Source organism: Arvicanthis niloticus, chromosome 3 (assembly GCF_011762505.2).
Source record: "Arvicanthis niloticus isolate mArvNil1 chromosome 3, mArvNil1.pat.X, whole genome shotgun sequence".
NCBI classification, from domain to species: Eukaryota; Metazoa; Chordata; class Mammalia; order Rodentia; family Muridae; genus Arvicanthis; species Arvicanthis niloticus.
In genome coordinates, this window is record NC_047660.1 from 122674777 (window position 1) to 122694771 (window position 19995).

Consider the following 19995-nt stretch of genomic DNA (forward strand, 5'->3'; position numbering starts at 1 on the left):
TTCCTCTGTCCAGTGGCTGGGTATAGACTGGACAGAGGTGCTTTCAGCACAATGAGAAGCACTGTCGAGTCTATATTTAGAAGATACCAAAGAAACTTTAACATTTTGACTTTGTAACTATGAAAATACTAGCGGTGCTTTATCAGGGCTAGCTTTCCCAGATTCATCCTCTCTGGATCGTATCAGTCACTTCTAATGCGGTGCATGGTTTTATTAAAGGTGTAACACAGACTGTGAAGTCACCTCCCCATTGCATCATGTGCTCTGTGGCCTTGGTCACCTTGTGGACAGCAGAGAGGAGGAGAGGGAAGAGGGCTGGGTGGCCCTGCTGCCCCGGTGCCCCAGGGCTTCCATGTCAGCTTTTCTTGTCTTTTGTTTACTTTTTAAAGCAGAAAGAGATGATGAGCCATTAGTCCTGGCTTGAGTTATTGAGACCTCAAAGCCCACCCCCAGGGACAAACTTCCTCCAACAGGGCCACCCCTACTCCCAGCAATGCCACACCCTCAGCAAGGCCACTCCCTGTGAGTCTGTGGGGGCCATGCTCATTCAGACCGCCACAGATGCAATTCTGGGCCCCAGTCTGCATGCTCCTTTGCAGCTGGACCTGTGACCCCTGCATGATCTTCAACTAAAGACACACCCAAACTTTTCTTTCAAATTCCATTGTCAAATTATCGACGCTAGATGGACCTTTTGTCTTATCTCTGGTTTGTGGCTTAGCTGTAGCTATTACCATGTTGGCCACACCAGCAGGCGAAAGTCTGTCCAACCATCCCTCATTCCTTTAGTTTTGGTTCCTGTGACATCAACAGTTTGTCACAGCATGAGGATACAGCATGTTTTGTTGCCACATCTTGAGCACAGGAACCCCTTTTGGTTTTCAATCTCTTGTGGCTAAAGTGAAAGTAGGTGTGACATTGGTGTCATTCAGGGTCCCTTTGACTCAGGTGGAGCCCTTTCCTTCTATCCATTTGACAGTGGTTTAGAAGTTACCAGGTAGACAACTAGATTGGGGATCCGAAAATGGTCTGTAGTAAAAGGAGCAATATTTTGACTTGTGGTTTGTTCTAGTCTGACACCAGGCTAGGCATAGTGATGCATGCTTTTATTCCAGCACTCAGAAGGTGGGGCTGGTGGAGCTTTTCAAGTTCCTGGACAGCCAGGGATCTGTAGAGAGACCCTGGGGGATGGGGGGTGGGGGTGGGGGAATGTTACAGAATGACAGAGACAGAGAATTCCTAGAGCAACTAAATAGAAATGGCATACCAGCCATGTGTGATGGTGCATGTATTTGAGAGACTGAGGCAGGAGGTTCATAATATAGATGCCAACCTGGGCTACACAGGGAGTCAAGGCTATCCGATATATACTAAGACCCTGTCTCAGAAAATAAGCACAAAACAAAACAAAACCCTAAGCCTTCTGTGTGTACATGGGCCTCACACTTGTGGAAATCCACTTCCTCTTTGCTAAGCCCTTCAGTTTGGTTTGGTTTTTAAATCTATGGCAGATATGAAATTTGTCAAATTAGTCAAAGTCTCTGTTTTTCCTCAGTTTCTTCTCAACATCTGGCAGCACCCCTGGACTGTCTCTTCATGGTCCATGCTGGTGTCTGTGCACCACACACAGGTTTCATGGTTTGACTCATTTGTGGGTTTATTTGTTAACAGTCAGTTTTGCAGAAGAAAGTTCTGCTGACTCAGCATCTGAAGGGTCCAGCGCTAAACAGTGTGTTCCAGACTCAGAAAGTCAGTCTCTGCCCAGCGGGCGAGAGACACACATGAGAATTTTCCTTCCCCTTGTGATTCTTCATTTAAAAATTTAAATTACATTTGAGTGTGTGTGTGTCTATGTGTGTGTGTCAGTTCTCTCCTTCCATATGTGGGTTGAACTCAGGTTGTCAGGCTTGGTGGTACATGTAGAGTCATGTCTCCTGCCTGTTATATTTTAAGCAAATGGTGAAATGAAAGAATTAACTAAACTTTAATTTTTTTTCCCTAGTTATATCAGAGGAAGAAAATGAACTAGGGCTCTTTTTAAAGTTTCAAGCGGATCGGGATGCAACTCAAGCTGGCAAAATGATGGATGCCGCAGGCAAGGCCCTCTGTTCTTCAGCCAGACAAAGGTCTGCCTCAGCTGCCTTCACCCCTTTGACTGCAGTCATGTGACCCTTCTGACGTGTGCTAAGTTTTCCCCAAAAAGGCCACTGCTGATTCTAATAAGGCAGTGAAATGTGTTTCAAGAGAAATGTGTTTATGGATTTTTATTCTAATTAATCATTTAATTATTTATTTTTAAAGTATTCATTTGCATTCAAAAGAATTACTTAAAAATTGGTGCTCTTGAATACCTAATTCCTAAAAATAGCATTTTGGATTATATTTCTATTTTTCAAATGGTTTACTATAATAGAGTTACAGAATGACTAATATTTCAAATGTGTGTTTGGTTTTTTTTTTTCTTTTTTGTTTTGTTTTGTTTTCCCAGATAGGGGTTTCTATGTGTAGTACTGGCTGTCCTGGAACTCACTCTGTAGACCAGGCTGGCCTCGAACTCAGAAATCTGCCTGCCTCTGCCTCCCAAGTGCTGGGATTAAAGGCGTGCGCCACCACCGACTGGCAGCTGTTTTTTTTTTTTTTTTTTTTTTTTTTTTTTTTTTTTTCTGTGTCCATGTTTTCTTCTGTGATGCTGACTAGACAAGGCCTCATGTGTCTTAGCCAGTGCTCTGATTTTGAGCTGCACCTCCTCCAGTCACTCACTTTTTTTGACACTATAACATCTCTAATTAAGTGGAAATTTTTCTTAAATAGAGGTTTTTTGTTTTTGTTTTTTTAAGAAAGGTTACTATGTAGCCCAGGCTAACCTTGAACTCATAGATATTCACCTGCCTCTGCCTACCCCTGTGCTGGGATCAAAGGCATGCACCACCATACCCAGCCTGGTTTTTCTTCTTAATTTGATATTTTCCACTTATTATTTCACAATGCTTAGCATAAAGATATGTGTTATAAAAAGACTCTCTCTCTCTCTCTCTCTCTCTCTCTCTCTCTCTCTCTCTCTCTCTCTCTCTCTCTGTGTGTGTGTGTACCATAAATGTAGCTCAAATACTTATATTCCAGACAAAATCAGAACACTGACCTTATCAGGTCCTGCACTCTGATGTCTGGCGCTGGTGGCTTCACTCTGTAATATTAGTGCAACTCATTAAGGAGTTGAGCAGGACCATCCCGGGTGGGCCCTCCCATGCTGCTATATCAAAATCAGCCTTAGCCCAGCTGGGTTTGCACTGTGCTCCTTAAATATCAGTTTTTCTGTCCTCATCTCAGCTGCCAAGAACTGTATTCTCTTAGTTTTCCTAGCATTTTTATGAAATCTTTTGAACCCAAGTTTTCCCTACAATTGCCAACTGAACGATCTCTGTAAATTGCATTGTGTTTTGGAGCACGGGTCCTGTGTTGCTTTAGAATCCCTTTCTAGAGGGTAGGTGTGCCTGGTGGGTTGTTTATATCTGGATCAACAAACTTGTGTTCCCTAAAGTTGAAAGGGATAACCTGTAGAAACATGCACCCCAGTAACTCAGGGTCTGCTTTCTAAATCTTCAAAGCATGTTAAGAATTTCCTATTTGAAACTCAGCTCCATGATGAATACATGTTACAATGTATCTAGAATTTTGTTTATGGACGTACAATCCTCTGATCTTTACCTCTGTGCTATTAGATTGGCCTTGTGTACTCCCCTGTCTCGTCTTAAGCAAGAAGTGGCAACATTCAGTCAGAGGGCCATTTCTGACACCTTGGTGACCATTAATCGCATGGAGCGGGCACGCACAGAGTACAGAGGAGCCCTGCTGTGGATGAAGGATGCATCGCAGGAACTCGACCCAGATACCTTCAAACAAATGGAAAAGTTTAGAAAAGTAAGACCTGTGTCCCTTTCCGTTCTTTAGGTTGGCTTATGTCTTTCATGTATGTGAGTACTTTGCCTGCTTGTATGTCTCCACGCCATAAGAGGGCATTGGGTCAAATTATAGATGGTTGTGAGCTGCCATGTCCTTTTGGGAATTGAGTTTGGGACCTCTGGAAGAGCTGAGTAGCCAGTGCTCTTACCGCTAAATCATCTGAGTGAGGATCTCACTGTATAGCCCAGGCTGGGCAGGAGCACACGGTGCTGAGAGTTGGGGTTACAGGTGCATACCACTGCACCCGGCTCTACACTCTTCTTTTGAAAATTAGGTTTTCTTTTTTTTTTTTAAATTAATTATTTATTTTATATATATGAGTACACTGTCACTATCTTCAGACACACCAGAAGAGAGCATCAGATCACATTACAGATGGTTGTGAGCCACTATGTGGTTCTGGGAAATGAACTCAGGACCTCTGGAAGAGCAGAATCATTGAGTCATCTCTCCAGCCCCCAAAATTAGGTTTTAATATCACTTCTTGGTTGCTTGGATATTTCAGCAAATGCACTCTGAGTGGTACCTTGATCCCAGTCTGATCTTTTTTATCTTTCACAAAAGCTCTAATCATGTTTTAAATATTGTTTACCTAAAATTTTAGAATTTATATACAGATAGAAAAATGGTTTATTACTAAATATATAATTGCTGAAGTAAAAATCATGTGAAAATGATTCTTAGTTCTAATGAAAAGTTGAAATTATTAAATTTTTCATTCTGCTACAGTAACATACTTGTAAATATATGCTGTTAAATAAATTCATTATAAATTATATCCCCCTATGGATGAAGATGATGCAGCTCACTGATCACGTGTGTGTGTGTGTACTTTAAATTCACTATATATGGATATTAAAATTCATTCAGTAATTCATTTCCTATATAAACCTATAATAAAGTCACAATGTTTAATGTTGATGGAGACTCCCCTGTACCAGACACTGCAAGTGGCTTGCCTTGTGTCTTAGTTATGTTGTTGCTGTGATAGAACACCAGTTCCAAAAGCTTAGGGAGGAAGGGTTTTTTTTCAGCTTACAGTTCCATAGAACAGTCATCTCCAGAGGAAACTGGATGGGAAGTCAAACTGAGAAGGATCCTGGAGGCAGGAGCTGACCAGAAGCCACAGAGGCGTGCTGTCTGCTGGTCTGTTCTTTGTGGCTTGCTTAGTCTTTCTTACAGCACTTGAGACTTTAGCCCAGGCACTACCACAGTGAGCTGCACCTTCCCACATCTATTAAGAAAGTCCCCCTGGCTCACCCCCAGGCCATCTGTGTGGGTAGGGTAGGGCATTTTTCTCAATTGAAGTTCCTGTTTCCAAAATTGTTCTAGTTGTGTCAAGGTGACATAACACAATAAACACAAGTCATTGATTATTCCCAGCAGGCCTGTCAACTAGGTGAATACTTGACCTGAGGCCTGCCCTAACCCCAGTATAATCTTGATAATAGCATTTAGTCTGTGAGAGTGGTTGGATGCCACTGTGAAACACAAGTGTCACCAAGGTCTGCATTTTCAAATGGTTGAGTGTATATCACGTGAATTTCCTATTCCCTTCGATTAAAACAAAAATACAGATTCCTGCCTGGCTGTGGTGGCCACGCCTTTAATCCCAGCACTCAAGAGTCAGAGGCACGTGGATCTCTGAGTTTGAGGCCAGACTGGTCTACAGAGTGAGTTCCAGGACAGCCAGGGCTACACAGAGAAACCCTATCAGGAAGGAAAAAAACAAAACAAACAAACAAAAACCCAAAAAGCCAACCAGATTTCTGTTGTGGGTAATATTTTAAAAAACAGTGCCCAGACCAGCTTGTTCCCAGACAGCTGCCATTTTCCTGCGCCTCCAGCTCTGGACCTCAGCTCCAGCTATCTAGAAACACTAGCCCTGACACCCACGAGGCACCAGTATGGGGGATGGCTCTGCCAATCCCCCATGCTGCATCCACATAGCTTGACTGAACCCCTCCCCGAAAAGCTTGATTGAACCCCAGACAATACCTGCCATGCCCTTGGTACCTGATAGAATGAAGACTCTTAAAGCTTTAAGGTTATCCAATTGGTTCATATATTTGAAAATGCTCAAGTAACAAGATGCTCATACAATTAGAATTGTTACCCAATTATGTAACCTTGATATTAATAACTACCTCTGCTAGAGACACTTGGGCATCCGCTATCTTCTCTCCTCCTTCTCCTCCTCCTCTTCCTCCTCCTCTTTTTCCTCTTCCTCTTCTTCCTCCTCTTCCTCCTCCTCCTTCTTCTTTCTCTCTCTCTCTCTGTCTCTGTCTCTCTCTCCTCCTTCTCCTTCCCATTCTTCACTCCTCCCACATTAGCTCCTCCCAAATTACCGAGCTTTATTGCAAATGTAGTGGGGAAGGTGGATATCCCGCTACATACCACCCTTCTTGTTAGAATTAAAAAAAAAAAAAAAAAAAAACTTTCCCTCAAAATATAAATAGGGCACAGCGATACTAATTTGTAACAGTAAGGTACACGATAGACCTAATACCCAGTCCAACATTATTGTCAATAAAAGACCATCCTCTTAAATCTGTTCTCTTAAAGTAAATAGCTTGGGTTGGCTAAGAGACTATAAGTCTTCAACCCTGTTAGAAATCTAGAATGACTCAATTAACTGAAATAATATGGGAAACACAAAACATAGCTTCTAAAACTTAGCCAAATTATAGAGACCGCTGAACACCTGGACAGTCCCTTCGAAACATTGGAGCATCTGGTCTTCAGCCTTCTGGCGCAGGATCATCTGACAGATCTAGGATGCAGAATTTTTAAGGGCTGATTTCCCTGTCTAGGCAGAGATTATCAGTTGACTATTCTGCATAGTGTGTCCTTTTCTGGACAGTGATTTATCTGTAGATGAAAAGAGATAAGTTCTTGCCTAGTGGCTGTCTCACCACAACTGGAGTAACTCCAAAGATGCTCAATCTCTTCTTAGAATCCAAGACAGGAAGCTGTCAGGAGCAGACAGGTCTCTAATCAAATGAACTTTAATAAAGAAATGTCTGTACTGTGAATTCTGTGGACTTCTGACGTTTTTGAAAACAAAAAAAAATGTAAAAGCAATCTGTAAATATGTAAAGCAATCTGGACTGTTGCCTGTTAAGTCCTCTCAGCTATTTTTAATTAAAATCTAGAAAACACCCTAACAATAAACTCAGAGCCATGAATTTGCTATTAGGCCCTTAATAGATTTCTATCCAGCTCCTCTTAGGATCCTGTAAGGTCTGGTCCCTCATCCCCACACAGCCTTCGTGCTTCTTGCTTCTTGTGCCCCCAGGGCTCTGCCCTACCTGTCTCTTCCTCAGGAAACTTCCCCTGGTCATGGACTGCTTACCCCCAAGAGTCTTGGTGTAGCCTGGTCATCATCTTGCTGTCCAGCTCAAACACCCAGCTTGCCAAGGACCTTCCTGAGCACCAGATAGTCGCTGAGTTCCCTTCACTTGTCTGTGTTTCCAAGCAGAGCCCCTCCTGTAATTATGTACTTCCCCTCCTAGCCCTCTCCACCTGATGATGACGGCATGGACATTGTTTTGTTTGCCATAGTGTCTTAGTTCCTAGAATAGTGTTTCATAAACTAGACAACTTACAAATATTAATTAAGTCAATGCATGAATAAACATCTTCAAAAGTCAGTATTTATATTATCCAATGACATTTATTAAGACATTTAAATATATAAATACCTCAATGATTTAAAATACTAATGTCTTCCAACATTTTACTATGGCTTCTATTTATTCTTCTAAGATGTTTTTTTACTTTTTATTACATTTAAAAAAAATTTATTACATTTTATTTTTATTATAAAATGTAATTTTTATTTATTGTAGCGAGATGCATACGTACCACTAGAATGTGCTCATCCTTAAATATTGTTTGTTTGCCTGATTGGTTGCTTGGTTGGTTGTTGTGGAGACAGGGTTTTTCTGTGTAGCTGTCCTAGAACTTACTCTGTAGACCAGGCTCTCCTCAAACTCAAAAGAGATCCCCCAGCCTCTGCCTCCTGAGATCTGGGATTAGAGGCCTATACTTCTACTGCCCAGCTAAATTTTATATTACATTTATTCATTTATTTTGTGTATGAGAGCACATGCCATAGAATACATGTGATACATGGAATATATCTGATACATAGAATACAGTTGTCTTCTGTCAAGAAGACAACTTCTGGGCATTGGTTCTCTCCTTTTACCTTGTGGGTCCCAAGGACCAAACTGAGGTCACCAGGCCTGGTGGCCAGGACCTCTGCCCATGGAGCCGCCTCCTCAGCTCTTCTGTTTCTTTGCTTCTTTTAGCTAAATGCTGTACATAAACAATCCTAAACATTGCAGATATTTGTTTTTATCTGGGATTCATTTTCTCTCCTCAACTATGATTTTCATTTTTTATCTCAGATTTTCTCACCTCTGGGACAGCTATTGGAGCGGCAGTGAGCTGGCTCAGAGGGCAGGGGCACTTCCTACCAAACCTGATGACTTGAATTTTATCTTCAGAATTCACATAGTGAAAGGGGAACATCTCCTCCCACAGGTTGTTCTCTGACCTACACACACATACACACACACACACACACACACACCCTCCCCACCACCTCCTGCAACATAAATAAGTAAACCTTTTAAAAAGGGATAGATATGAGAAAGACTCCTACAATCAACAGTAGCTAATGTCTCCGTCATTAACCATGGGATGATAATGGCACAGAGAAGAGGAACTGTTAGGATTCCATGTGTCTGAGAAAAATTTATTTCAGACCAGTTAGATGTCCATCCTTGGTGTTGATAATAACTGACATTTTTGTGATTGCAGGTACAGATCCAAGTGAGAAACAGCAAAGATTCTTTTGACAAGTTAAAGATGGACGTCTGTCAGAAAGTGGACTTGTTGGGAGCTAGTCGCTGCAATATGTTATCTCACTCACTCACTACCTACCAGGTACCTCCCCCATGGTCAGCATGTCCTTGCAGTAGAGACAAGTGGTGAGATTCCTGTTTGAAAGTTGTCTAACGAGTGCGAGAAAATTTCTGTCATTGCCCAGCTTCCTTTGACTGCTGCAATTGAGTGTTGAAGTTCTGACAGAGACCTGAAAAGCTCTGACTGGCCGGGCGGTGGTGGCGCACGCCTTTAATCCCAGCACTTGGGAGGCAGAGGCAGGCGGATTTCTGAGTTCGAGGCCAGCCTGGTCTACAGAGTGAGTTCCAGGACAGCCAAGGCTACACAGAGAAACCCTGTCTCAAAAAACCAAAAAAAAAAAAAAAAAAAAAAAAAAAAAAAAACCAGAAAGCTGGATGTGGTGCCACACATCTTTAATCTCAGCACTCAGGAGGCAGAGGCATGTGGATCTCTGTAAGTTTGAGGTCAGCCTGGTCTACGAAGCAAGTTCCAGGACTTAAGGCTATAAAGCGAAGCTCTGTCTCAAAAAACAAAACCAACAAAGAAACCAAAAACCAAACCAAATCTAAACAAAAAGAAACAAAGGCAGGGAGTGGTGAGTAAGATCAAAACTTGTTAATTCGAGTTATACATATTTTGATTTGAAATAGTGATACTGGGTCCAGTCAGGTATGGGGGCTTATACAGGTAACCCCAGGACTGCAGAGGCAGGAGGATTAAGAGTTCAAGACTAGACTCTGTCCTAAAACTAAACAAAAAAGCAAAAAGAATACCATGCTCCAAAAAGCTTGAAAACTTCTGTGTCAAGCAATGACTAAAGATAATGAACCTAATGACAATTAAGTAAATGGTGATTTGGGCTTCACGCCTCAAGTTTACCCAACCTAGGAGGTGCGTGCCTCTCATCCTGCCAAGTTGCTGTCTGTGCTACACAACTCACCTTCCCTCAAGTCTCATGTGAAAAGTGTACGAATGCCAGCCGACAGGCCGTGGCTGCAGACTTCCACATGCCTTCGTAAACAGCCAGTGGAACGCTTTCCTTGAATAAGGAAAGTTAGAGAAAGGAGGTGGCCACTCATTGCTGTCTTAAAGCAGTGTCCCTGATTCAGGTTGGCACTATGCAAGGAAAGACTCGAGGAAAGATGTCCTGGAAAGTAAAGGCTGGAGTCTAACAGCTGTGAGCTCTGTGCTCCTCTGTTCTCCCCTCTCAACCTTTGTCCTGGAACAGGAATCTTGAAGCAACAAGATCACAAATTACCTCCGTTAGCTAAATAACACTTTTTAAAAAGGCTTTATTAGTTTTAGATTTGCATGTGAGTACACTGTAGCTGTCTTCAGTCACACCAGAAGAGGGCATCAGATCTCATTACAGATGGTTGTGAACTATCATGTGGGTGCTGGGAATTGAACTCAGGACCTCTGAAAGAGCAGTCAGTGTTCTTAACCTCTGAGCCATCTCTCAAGCCCTAAACAACATGTTTTTAGGGCTAAGTTTTTGTTGAGCCCTTAACAAAAGGTCAAATTTAGTAGTATTTTCTCTAGTGAATAAATACTTATGGGCTAAGCAGAGTGGCACACACCCAGGCACTGCAGAGGCAGGTGGATTTCTGTGTGTTGTAGACATCCTGGTGTACATAGCAAGTTCCAGGCCAGCCAAGGCTACATAGTAAGACCCTGCCTCACAAAGTAAAACAAAGCATAAAAAAATGATTCTTCTGGGCCAGTAAGATTTTCAGCAGGTGATGCTGCTTGCCACCAAGCCTGATGACCTGAATTTGACCCCTGGGACTTCCATGGGGGCTTGAGAGACCCAATTCCCACTAGTTGTTCTCTGATCTCTATAGGTATTCTGTGACATGCACATGCACACAAAGACACACATTCAACATCCATGCAAGCATGTGTATGCAACACTTACATGTGCTAACATAAAAATTACATGTGTCCCTTCTGCAGAGATTGGTGTTTTTATTGGCCTTTGAAGCCCAGGACTTTAGATTTTGAGGTATTTGGAGCCATTGGTTTTCTTTTTCTCATTATAAGCTGTAATTATCCTAAAGGTACATTCTAGTGTCTATGTGTACAGACAGGCACGTGCACATACAGACTCAGTGCTCACTGTTCTTTCTGGTTCCCGGTGCTCAGACAGGGGATCAGTTCCTGAGGGGCACAGCAGTGAGGAATCAGCCCCAAACAGGCCTTGGACGGGCAGAACTGTAGTGTTGCCTTTTCTGTTTCTACAGAGAACATTGCTTGGGTTCTGGGAGAAAACAGCTCAAACGATGTCTCAAATCCAAGAGGCCTATGCTGGCTTTCATCCGTACGACTTCGTGACTCTCAAGGTATGTCATATGTATATTTACATGTGAGTAAACCAGGTCCTCCTGCTTAGCTGAATCACCTCAGGTGATAACGTTGAAACTGTCTTTTGCTGGGCTTAGTTTCAAACTCATGAAACACTGGGAAATATACTCCCCACTCCTAAGGATCTGTCCTGCCTAGATTCCAGTAACTGCCAGGAACACTAAAGTACACAGGCCTCTTGTGGGCTGAGGTAAGTCTGACAGGCAAGTGGGAAGGTGCTGGGCTGGAGGCAGCAGCTCAGAATATAAGAGCTCCTGCAGAGGACCCAAGGTTTGTTCCCAGCACAGAGTTGGCTGACTCACAGCTCCCATAACTCCAGTTCTAGGGCCTGGCAGCACACTCTTCTGGGTTCTGTGGGCACTGCACACACAATTAAAAATAAATCCTTAAAAAAAAAAGATTTCTAGAAAGTGAAGTTTAGTAATAAAAAACTTAAAGCACACAGATGTGGTTCGTGATGCCCAGGTCACAGAGCATGGCCCTGACATGGTGCCACCGCAGCTGCAGAGATGAACATAAGAGGTCCTTGTCCTATAGCATGTCCATATGAAAAGGGCGCTCACTGTGATTACGGTCTCTCTGTGTTTGTCCAGCACCCAGTCACATTTTTGCATGTCGCTTCTTCAACACGGTCACACTGTGATGGTCACCTCCGCAGTTCTGATGGGCTAGCTTCAAGAGCCTTTTAACTTAATGTTCTTACCTTAGCTGGATGAAGTGTTGGTGCTGGATTTTTAAAGGCATCTTTTTAAAAAAAAATTGAAGGGGGTGGTGTGTGGCACAAACTCTTGCCCCAGGCGCCTACAGAGGTCAGAGGTATCTGATCTCTCTAGGGGTGGAGTTAGAGGTGGTTGTGAGCTGCCTCATATGGGTACTGGCAATTGCACTTGGCTTTCCTGAAGAACAGAACATATTCTTAATTGCTGTGTTATCTCTTCAGTCTCCTTTTAAGTCTTTCCCTTTTTGAGACAGGGTCTCATTGTGGCCCTACATGGCCTGAACACTGCAGACCAGGCTGGCCTTGAACTCACATAGTGCTTAGAAAGGGATTAAAGGTCCAAGCCTGCCCATCTTTTAAGTCATTTTGTGAGATAACATCTTTCAGTCCCAAAGCTGCCCTTGATTAATTTTTTTTTCTATAAGAAATGTTTCAGTAAATAGTGTTTTATGTATTAGGCAAATTCTGTGTCTAATTTCTACTCAGAATCTAGTCAGAACATCTTCAGCATTGCGGTGCAGGCGAGGAATGCGGTGTGTTTTCTTTGGACCTGTCACAAGTTGCTGACCTTTCTAAGGCATGTCACAGTTTATGTGTGGTCCCACAGGTGGCCAGGATGAAGAACTGTGTCCATGGGGCTCAGTGCAAAGGACACCCTCCTATGTTCCCACAGCTCTTGCTCTTGACTCAGAACTCATTCTATTTTATAGTGTCTGAAATTTTTATTCTCCTTTTGATAGTAAAAAGAAATATTATTTTTTAAAATCTACTTAACTTTAAATTTTGTATCCTTAGAGACTCCAAGACACTCCAGGCAATCTTACTGTAGACTACAAAGAAGAACAAACAGAAGGCAGCTGTCTTACTACAAACCTCAATAAGTAAGTAGGCAAAAGATACCTCTGGTGCTATGGAAATCCTGAATGCCATTCCATAACATACGTGGAAATGGTCACTGGCTCTCTTCTCTCCAGTTCAGTGAATGTTTATTTTATGTCATTTTCTCAAACAACACAAACATCTGTCCCTGCTATTAACTTGGTAGGCAAAGGAGACACCAAAAGTACCAGTCAGCTGTGGCAATGATCCAGACTCTGTCTTGGGGAAGAATGTGCATTATGTAAGGAACTGAGTTCTGTAGGCATGCCTTGAAAGGAGAGCATCGGGGAAGGGGGATAGGGGGACAGGAGGGGAGGGAGTGGGGGACAGGGAGGCGGGGGTGGGGAGTGGAGGGGGCAGGGGGCAGGGGGGCAAAGGGGTAGAGGCAGGGGTAGGTGGGGGGCAGGAAAGCAGGCAAGTCCAGGTGCAGCAACTGTTAGAAATCAATCTTGGAATGACCCAGCTGAGACTGGGCCCCACCCGCACAGGCCTGCTCCCTGTGTCTGCCCATGCTTCTCTGCTGCTTCACTCCTGTCTTAAGCAAACTGGCTAAGACAGCAACAACTCTGACTGCCCAGCAGTAACATAGACTCTTGAGTAGACAATGATCCCAGGCATATTCTCTACGGGAAATCCAAACTAAATGTTTGTATGTATGAAATTTTATGAATAAATTAAACTTATTTTACCTTTTTTTTTTTTTTTCAAAAATCTTATTTACTTATTTTGTGTATACGAGTACACCATTGCTCTCTTCAGACACACCAGAAGAGGGCACCAGACCCCATTAAAGATGGTTGTGAGCCACCATGTGGTTGCTGGGAATTGAACTCATGACCTCTGGAAGAGCAGTCATTGCTCTTAACCACTGAGCCATCTCTCCAGCCCAAACTTATTTTAGTTTTATGTTGACATTAAAATCATAAGTGAAGCTAAGGTGTTTAAAAATATCATATATGGGGAGGGGGGAGCAGAGAGATGGAGAACACTGGCTGCTCTTCCAGAGGTCCTGAGTTCAATTCCCAGAATCACATGGTGGCTCACAACCATCTGTAATAGGATCTGATGCCCTCTTCTGGTGTGTCTGAGGACAGCGACAGTGTACTCATAAAATAAATACGTTTTAAGAATATTTTAAAAATCATATATGTATAGTATCATTGGACATTTCATTCCAATCCTAAGTATCTTTACTCTGTAAAGGTTTTTATAGTTATTTTATGAAATGATACTGTATTGGTCTTTAGGTGTCTTTAAAGAAATATTAAAATAATTTTCAATACTGATGATTATAAAGTCATGCCCAGGAATAACGGTTTAATATCTGTTCAGTTTCTGTGTCCCACTCTTTATTGTATGGGTGTTCTAAATCACCATATTAGATAGATACTATAAATATTTAAATTACCATATTAGATGGATACTATAAATATCTAAATCACTATATTGGATGGATAGTATAAATAGCTAAATCACCATATTAGATGGATACTATAGATATCTACAATGACCACTGGCTGGAGACATTATAGGCTAGTCTGTCTTGCCTTCTTTGGCAAATATCACCTATACCATATTTTGTGTGGGATGTTCATGTCTCTTTCAGTTCTTATGAGTTAAGAAAGTGCCATGCCCACCCTACAGTGCATGAAAATGAAAACCCAAACTCTATGGTCTAAGAGGTACAGGGCCAGGAGCACTTATCCATGATGTTTGGATAGTGTTCCAGTTTTTAGACTTTAAAAAAGCATTTTGATATATTTGGCTAAACATAATGAGATATCTTAAGGATGAATTTAAGACTAAACAAGAAATTAATGTCTGTCTTCTATATTTTTAACCAATTAGGATAATTTTAATAAAAGTTAAAAAAAAAAAAACCAAAGTCTTTGAGCAATACTCTAAACCATAGTAAAAGACAGGAAGAGTATTAGTTACACAGCTGAGAGCACAGACTCCAGACATTTCCAGATACGTCTACACTGTGTCCCCTTCTTTTAGAAGTCCTTGCTGAAAGGAAGACATAGGCACAGAAGAAAGGAACTGGTGTGAGTCTCCTGTGTCTTATGTTTGTGGCCTATGGAGATATTACCCTAAATAATGTATATATAAAAACAAGTCTTATTATGATAAAGAAGCTCTTATTTATGACAAAGTTCTGAATTTCAGATTTCCAAATTAGAAATATTCAACCTTGTATTTGGCCCAGTGCCTATAACCCTACATAGTCTCTGAGTTAGTGTTTACAGAAATAAGGAGTCAAAGCCAAGAATAAGGTCCTGAGCGGCGGTGTTGCATGCCTTTAGTTCCAGCACTCAGAGGCAGAAGCAGATATATATCTCTTCTGAGTTCAAGGCCAGCCTGGTCTACAGAGTGAGTTCCAGAACACCAAAAATACACAGAGAAACCTTGTCTTCAAAACAAACAAACAAAAAAAAAACCAACCACAACAAAAAGAAAATAAAAATAATGGTTTTTTATAGCTTCTGCAGATCTATAGAAATAATACTGTTACAGATTTATCTACCAGATAAGTATTTTATGTACCTCCTGAATTACAATTTTTAATTATATGAAACTGGGGCTATGAACCTTGAATGTACTTTATCCAAAATCTGTACTTTCTGGTTTTCACTTTAGGGTAGCTTTGTCTGAAGAGGAAGAGAGATTTGAGAGAGAACCAGGTAAGATAGATGGTAGATGCATTGAATTGAAATGGCCACATTTTTAGTGTCAAAATGATTTATCTCAGTCATTCAGATGATTTAAATGTTGTAAAAGATTGACTTAAATTGCATTTAAAATGTCACCTTTTAATTCCACTTTGTACACCTCAGCTATGTTTCTCCTTAATAGGGTCGAGGCCAAACCAAGTTTTTTTTTTTTTTTTTTTTTTTTTTTTGTTTTGTTTTGTTTTTGTTTTTGTTTTTTCGAGACAGGGTTTCTCTGTGTAGCCCTGGCTGTCCTGGAACTCACTCTGTAGACCAGGCTGGCCTTGAACTCAGAAATCCGCCTGCCTCTGCGTCCCAAGTGCTGGGATTAAAGGCGTGCGCCACCACCGCCTGGCTCCAAACCAAGTTTCTTTTAAGCCACATATAATTGGGACTTTTAAAAAGTACCTTCAGCCACCAGTCACTGACCCTTAATGGAAGAATTTAATCCATTACACTTATTGATTATTTCTAGGTGGGGGTCTTGCTTCGGTTCATTCCTTCCACCTTTTGAGACAGGGTCTCTATGTGTATCTGACTGGCCTGGGATTTGCTGTGTAGACCAGGCTAACCTCAAACTCATGGATCAGCTATCTCTTCCTCCTGAGTGCTAGGATTAAAGGCGTGGGCCAACTCAACCTACCTTGCCAATGCTGCTTTAATACCAACTTTATAGTTCTCCTCTGTGCTTGGGTGGTTTTTCTGCAGTGTACTTGCAGTCCTTCTTATTTCTGGTGTGTCAACTGCAGACATCTGCTTTGTGGATTACCAAGACTCACCAAGAAAATCTACTTATGAGATTTTTTTTTTGTAATCATAACAGTTTAACACTGGTCACAAAGAATGAGAAAAAAACATGAAATTACTAGTTTTGGAAAATCTCTAGAAGCTAGAGAGATGGCTCAGCAGTTAAAGAGCAGTTTATTGCTCTTGCAGAGGACCTGGGTTTGGGTCCCAGCACCTACCATGGCAGCTCACAACTTAATGTAACTCCAGCTCCAGGGACCAGACACACATACAGTGCACACTCACACACATACACGTATATATACATGTATATACATATATACACACATATGTATATATACATATATAAATGCCTTGCATACATTATATACATATGTGTGTATATATATATAATTCACACATATATAATTTCATACTTTATTTTCATTCTTTGTGATCAATGTTGAGTTATGATTACAAAATAGCATCTTATAAACAAGACTTTCTTATACATATATTTATCTCTGTGTAGCCCTGGCTGTCCTGGAACTCACTCTGTAGACCAGGCTGGCCTCGAACTCAGAAATCCGCCTGCCTCTGCCTCCCAAGTGCTGGGATTAAAGGCGTGCGCCACCACTGCCCGGCTCTCATATATGTATTTATGTATATATAATATATAGTATAGGCAATATATATACATGCATATATATGTATACATATATACATATGTGTGTCTATACATATACATATATATATGGTATAACATTCATACACATAGATTAAAAATCTTAAAGCCGGGCAGTGGTGGCACATGCCTTTAATCCCAGCACTTGGGAGGCAGAGGCAGGCGGATTTCTGAGTTTGAGGCCAGCCTGGTCTACAGAGTGGAGTTCCAGGACAGCCAGGGCTACACAGAGAAACACTGTCTCAAAAAAACAAAACAAAAAAAAAATTTAAAACCCTGTACATTTGCAGGGTCTCTTGCAGTCTAAGCTGGCCTCAAACTGGCTCTACAACCGAAGATGACACTGAACCTAAGACCCTTCTTCCACTACCTCCAGAGAGCTGAGATTATAGACATGTGCTGTCATGCTTATCTCATGTGGTACTGGGCACTGAACCCATGGTCTTACTCATGCTCAGAAAGACATTACCAACTCAGCCACACCCAGGCCCATTGTGAATTTTGATGTCTCATTTTACATTTTTTTTTTTTTTTTGAGACAGAGTCTCTCTATATAGACCAGGTTGGCCTATAACTCACAGGCATCCACCAGCCTCTGCTTTCCGAGTGCTGAAATCAAAGGAACGTACCTTTGTAGCCTTTGGGGGGTTTTGTTGATTTTGTTTTGTGTTGTTTATTCATGACAGGGCCTCACTATTACATAGCTCTGGCTGTCCTGAAACTCACTCTGTAGATCGGCTGACCTTGAACTCCCAGAGATCCGTCTGCCTCTGCCTCTCAGGTGCTGGGATTAACACTACATGCTACTATACCTGGCTTTGGCCTTCATTTTACTTTGTAAGCATTTACATTTATTTGTGTGGGAGTCTCTGTATGTGGGTGCATGCATGCAGCAGTCCACATGTGGTGGTCAGAGGACAATAGGTTCCCTCCTTCTACCATGAGTTCTTGGGATCAAATTCAAGTTGTCACTGGGCAGCAAGTGCCATGTCCTGCTGAGCCACCTTACTGGACTCACTTCACACCTTTCTGCATCGCCCTTTTCCCAACATAATTACTGTTATGTAGCTACTGTTGCCTTTACTTATGTTGTTAGTTAGGCCATTACCAAAGACACAAGTAGTTAATATATCATGTTTACATTAGAGAATTCTAATATTACTCAGGAGTTTTACCCCTTCTGGGTTATGTGTGTGCTGTTTTCTCCTCACTAGCATCTCTTCCCCCTCAACTCCCTCTCCCCCAACCTCTCTCCTGAGGCAGGGTTTCTCTTTGTAGCTCTGGCTGTCCTAGAACTCACTAGGATGGCCTCAAAGTCAGAGCTCTACCTGCCACTGCCTCCTGAGCGCTGGGATTAAAGGTGTGCGCCATCATCCAGCCATGGCATCTCTTTCCACTTGAAGAACTTTTAGCATTTCTTGTAGGACAGGCCTGGTGAGAGAAATTCTCCCAGCTTTGTCTTTACTTTTTCATTTTGCTTAATTTGTTTGTTTGTTAAGATTTTATTTATTATGAGTACATTGTAGCTGTCGTTAGACATACCACAAGAGGATATCAGATCCCATTACAGATGGTTGTGAGCCACCATGTGGTTGCTGGGAATTGAACTCAGGACCTCTGGAAAAGCAGTCAGTGCTCTTAACCACTTAACCACTGAGCTGTCTCGAACACCCCCCGCCCCCCGATTTTTTTTGGTTTTTTAAAGAAAGCTTTTCTGGGTGTTTCTTGGCTACCAGTTTCCTTGGACACCATGACTACCTCATGCCACAGTCTCTTGACATGTCAATGTTCTGTGGTATAGTCTGTACATTTGCGTTAGCGCTGGAGAGCTTACTGTATATCTTATTCCTTTATGAGAGCGGCTGGCACCCCTTGCCTTTCCGGCACCCCATAGCCTCCTCTAGGTTTGGGAAGTCCTCAGTTACTTGAACTTCTCAAGACCCCCTTGTGCTGTAATGATTAGATGATTACTCTTTAATACTGTTTCACATTTCTTGGTTTTTCCAGTTCTCGTATTTTCTCCTCCAGTTGCCTGTCTTTGAGATGGTTTCCTTCTTATCTGTAGACTGGATTTTCACACTGAAAGCCTTCGTTTGTGGCTCCCCTTCCGAAAGTCGGCTTGTCATCTCTGAGCCTGTGGGGATTTCCACTGGTTTAGCACTAGATGGCTCCCTACATCCAAGTTTGTTTCCGTTTTCCTGTAAGCATGTCCTCTGAACTCCATGATGGACCCCATGATAGACATGGTGGCTTACACCTGAAATTTCAGCACTTAAAAGGCTGAGACAGTAGGGGTGCCACCAGTTTGAGGCTGACCTGAGCTCAGTATGCGACCTTGTCTCAATAAATACTTTTAAAAAAGGATTCTTTCCCCTAGCTCATGTTTTTTCAATCTCATGTTGATGATGTCAGTAAGGACTTATTGATTCCTGTAAGCATATGGGGCCTGGATGGGCCCAGACACTCCATCCACTCTCACTGGCCTGCAGTCAGACACCACAGTATTCCCTCTTTCCAGGGTTGTCACATGGAGGCACCAGCCCCAGGCTCTCAGGCCATAAATGGGCATCTACTTTCCTTGTTTTCCCCAAGCAGACAGTTGCCTTCTGTGCTGTGATGGCTGGCATTGTGGGAGAAAAGGTGTAGGTAGTCCTGTGGTGACCAACACTCAACACTGCAGTGCTGGGCCTACAGTTGACTCCTATGGCCTAAGACCAGCACAGTGGGGAAAGGCAGGGTAGGACCAAAATGACTGTCAGCTGCTAGTGTGAACTCATGGTGCAAGACTATAGCTCGTTAATGCCAGGTAGAATCTAAGTCTACTCACCATGAGCCCCGGCCTAGAGACAAGGACCATTAGGACTACCCCAGGCAGCGACCAGATTACAGATAGTTTTGCTTCTTATTCACCTGAAGTTGGGAACCTTGGTAGAACTAGTCACTTGGCCCAAATGTCACTAAGCTAGGTTCCACCTTTGTGGTCTCACAGCCACAGAGACCTGTGCAATGTTGAGCCTGTTCACAATGATGTTGCCCTC

General features: G+C 42.3%; 1 protein-coding gene across 9 annotated transcripts in view; it reads left to right on the plus strand.

Annotated features, from left to right (window-relative positions):
* The window catches only part of Ica1l (islet cell autoantigen 1 like), a 56460-nt gene that overhangs the window by 21094 nt on the left and 15371 nt on the right, over nt 1–19995 (plus strand). For 8 of the 9 annotated variants that reach the window (XM_076931838.1, XM_076931837.1, XM_076931839.1 and 5 more), the window contains exons 4-9: nt 2003–2126; nt 3720–3918; nt 8791–8916; nt 11118–11216; nt 12752–12837; nt 15476–15519. In XM_076931838.1, coding sequence (XP_076787953.1) covers nt 2003–2126; nt 3720–3918; nt 8791–8916; nt 11118–11216; nt 12752–12837; nt 15476–15519 — 678 coding nt within the window. Of the gene's footprint in view, nt 1–2002; nt 2127–3719; nt 3919–8790; nt 8917–11117; nt 11217–12751; nt 12838–15475; nt 15520–18964; nt 19293–19995 lie in introns of those variants that run through there. The other variant, XM_076931840.1, reaches the window with a different exon arrangement.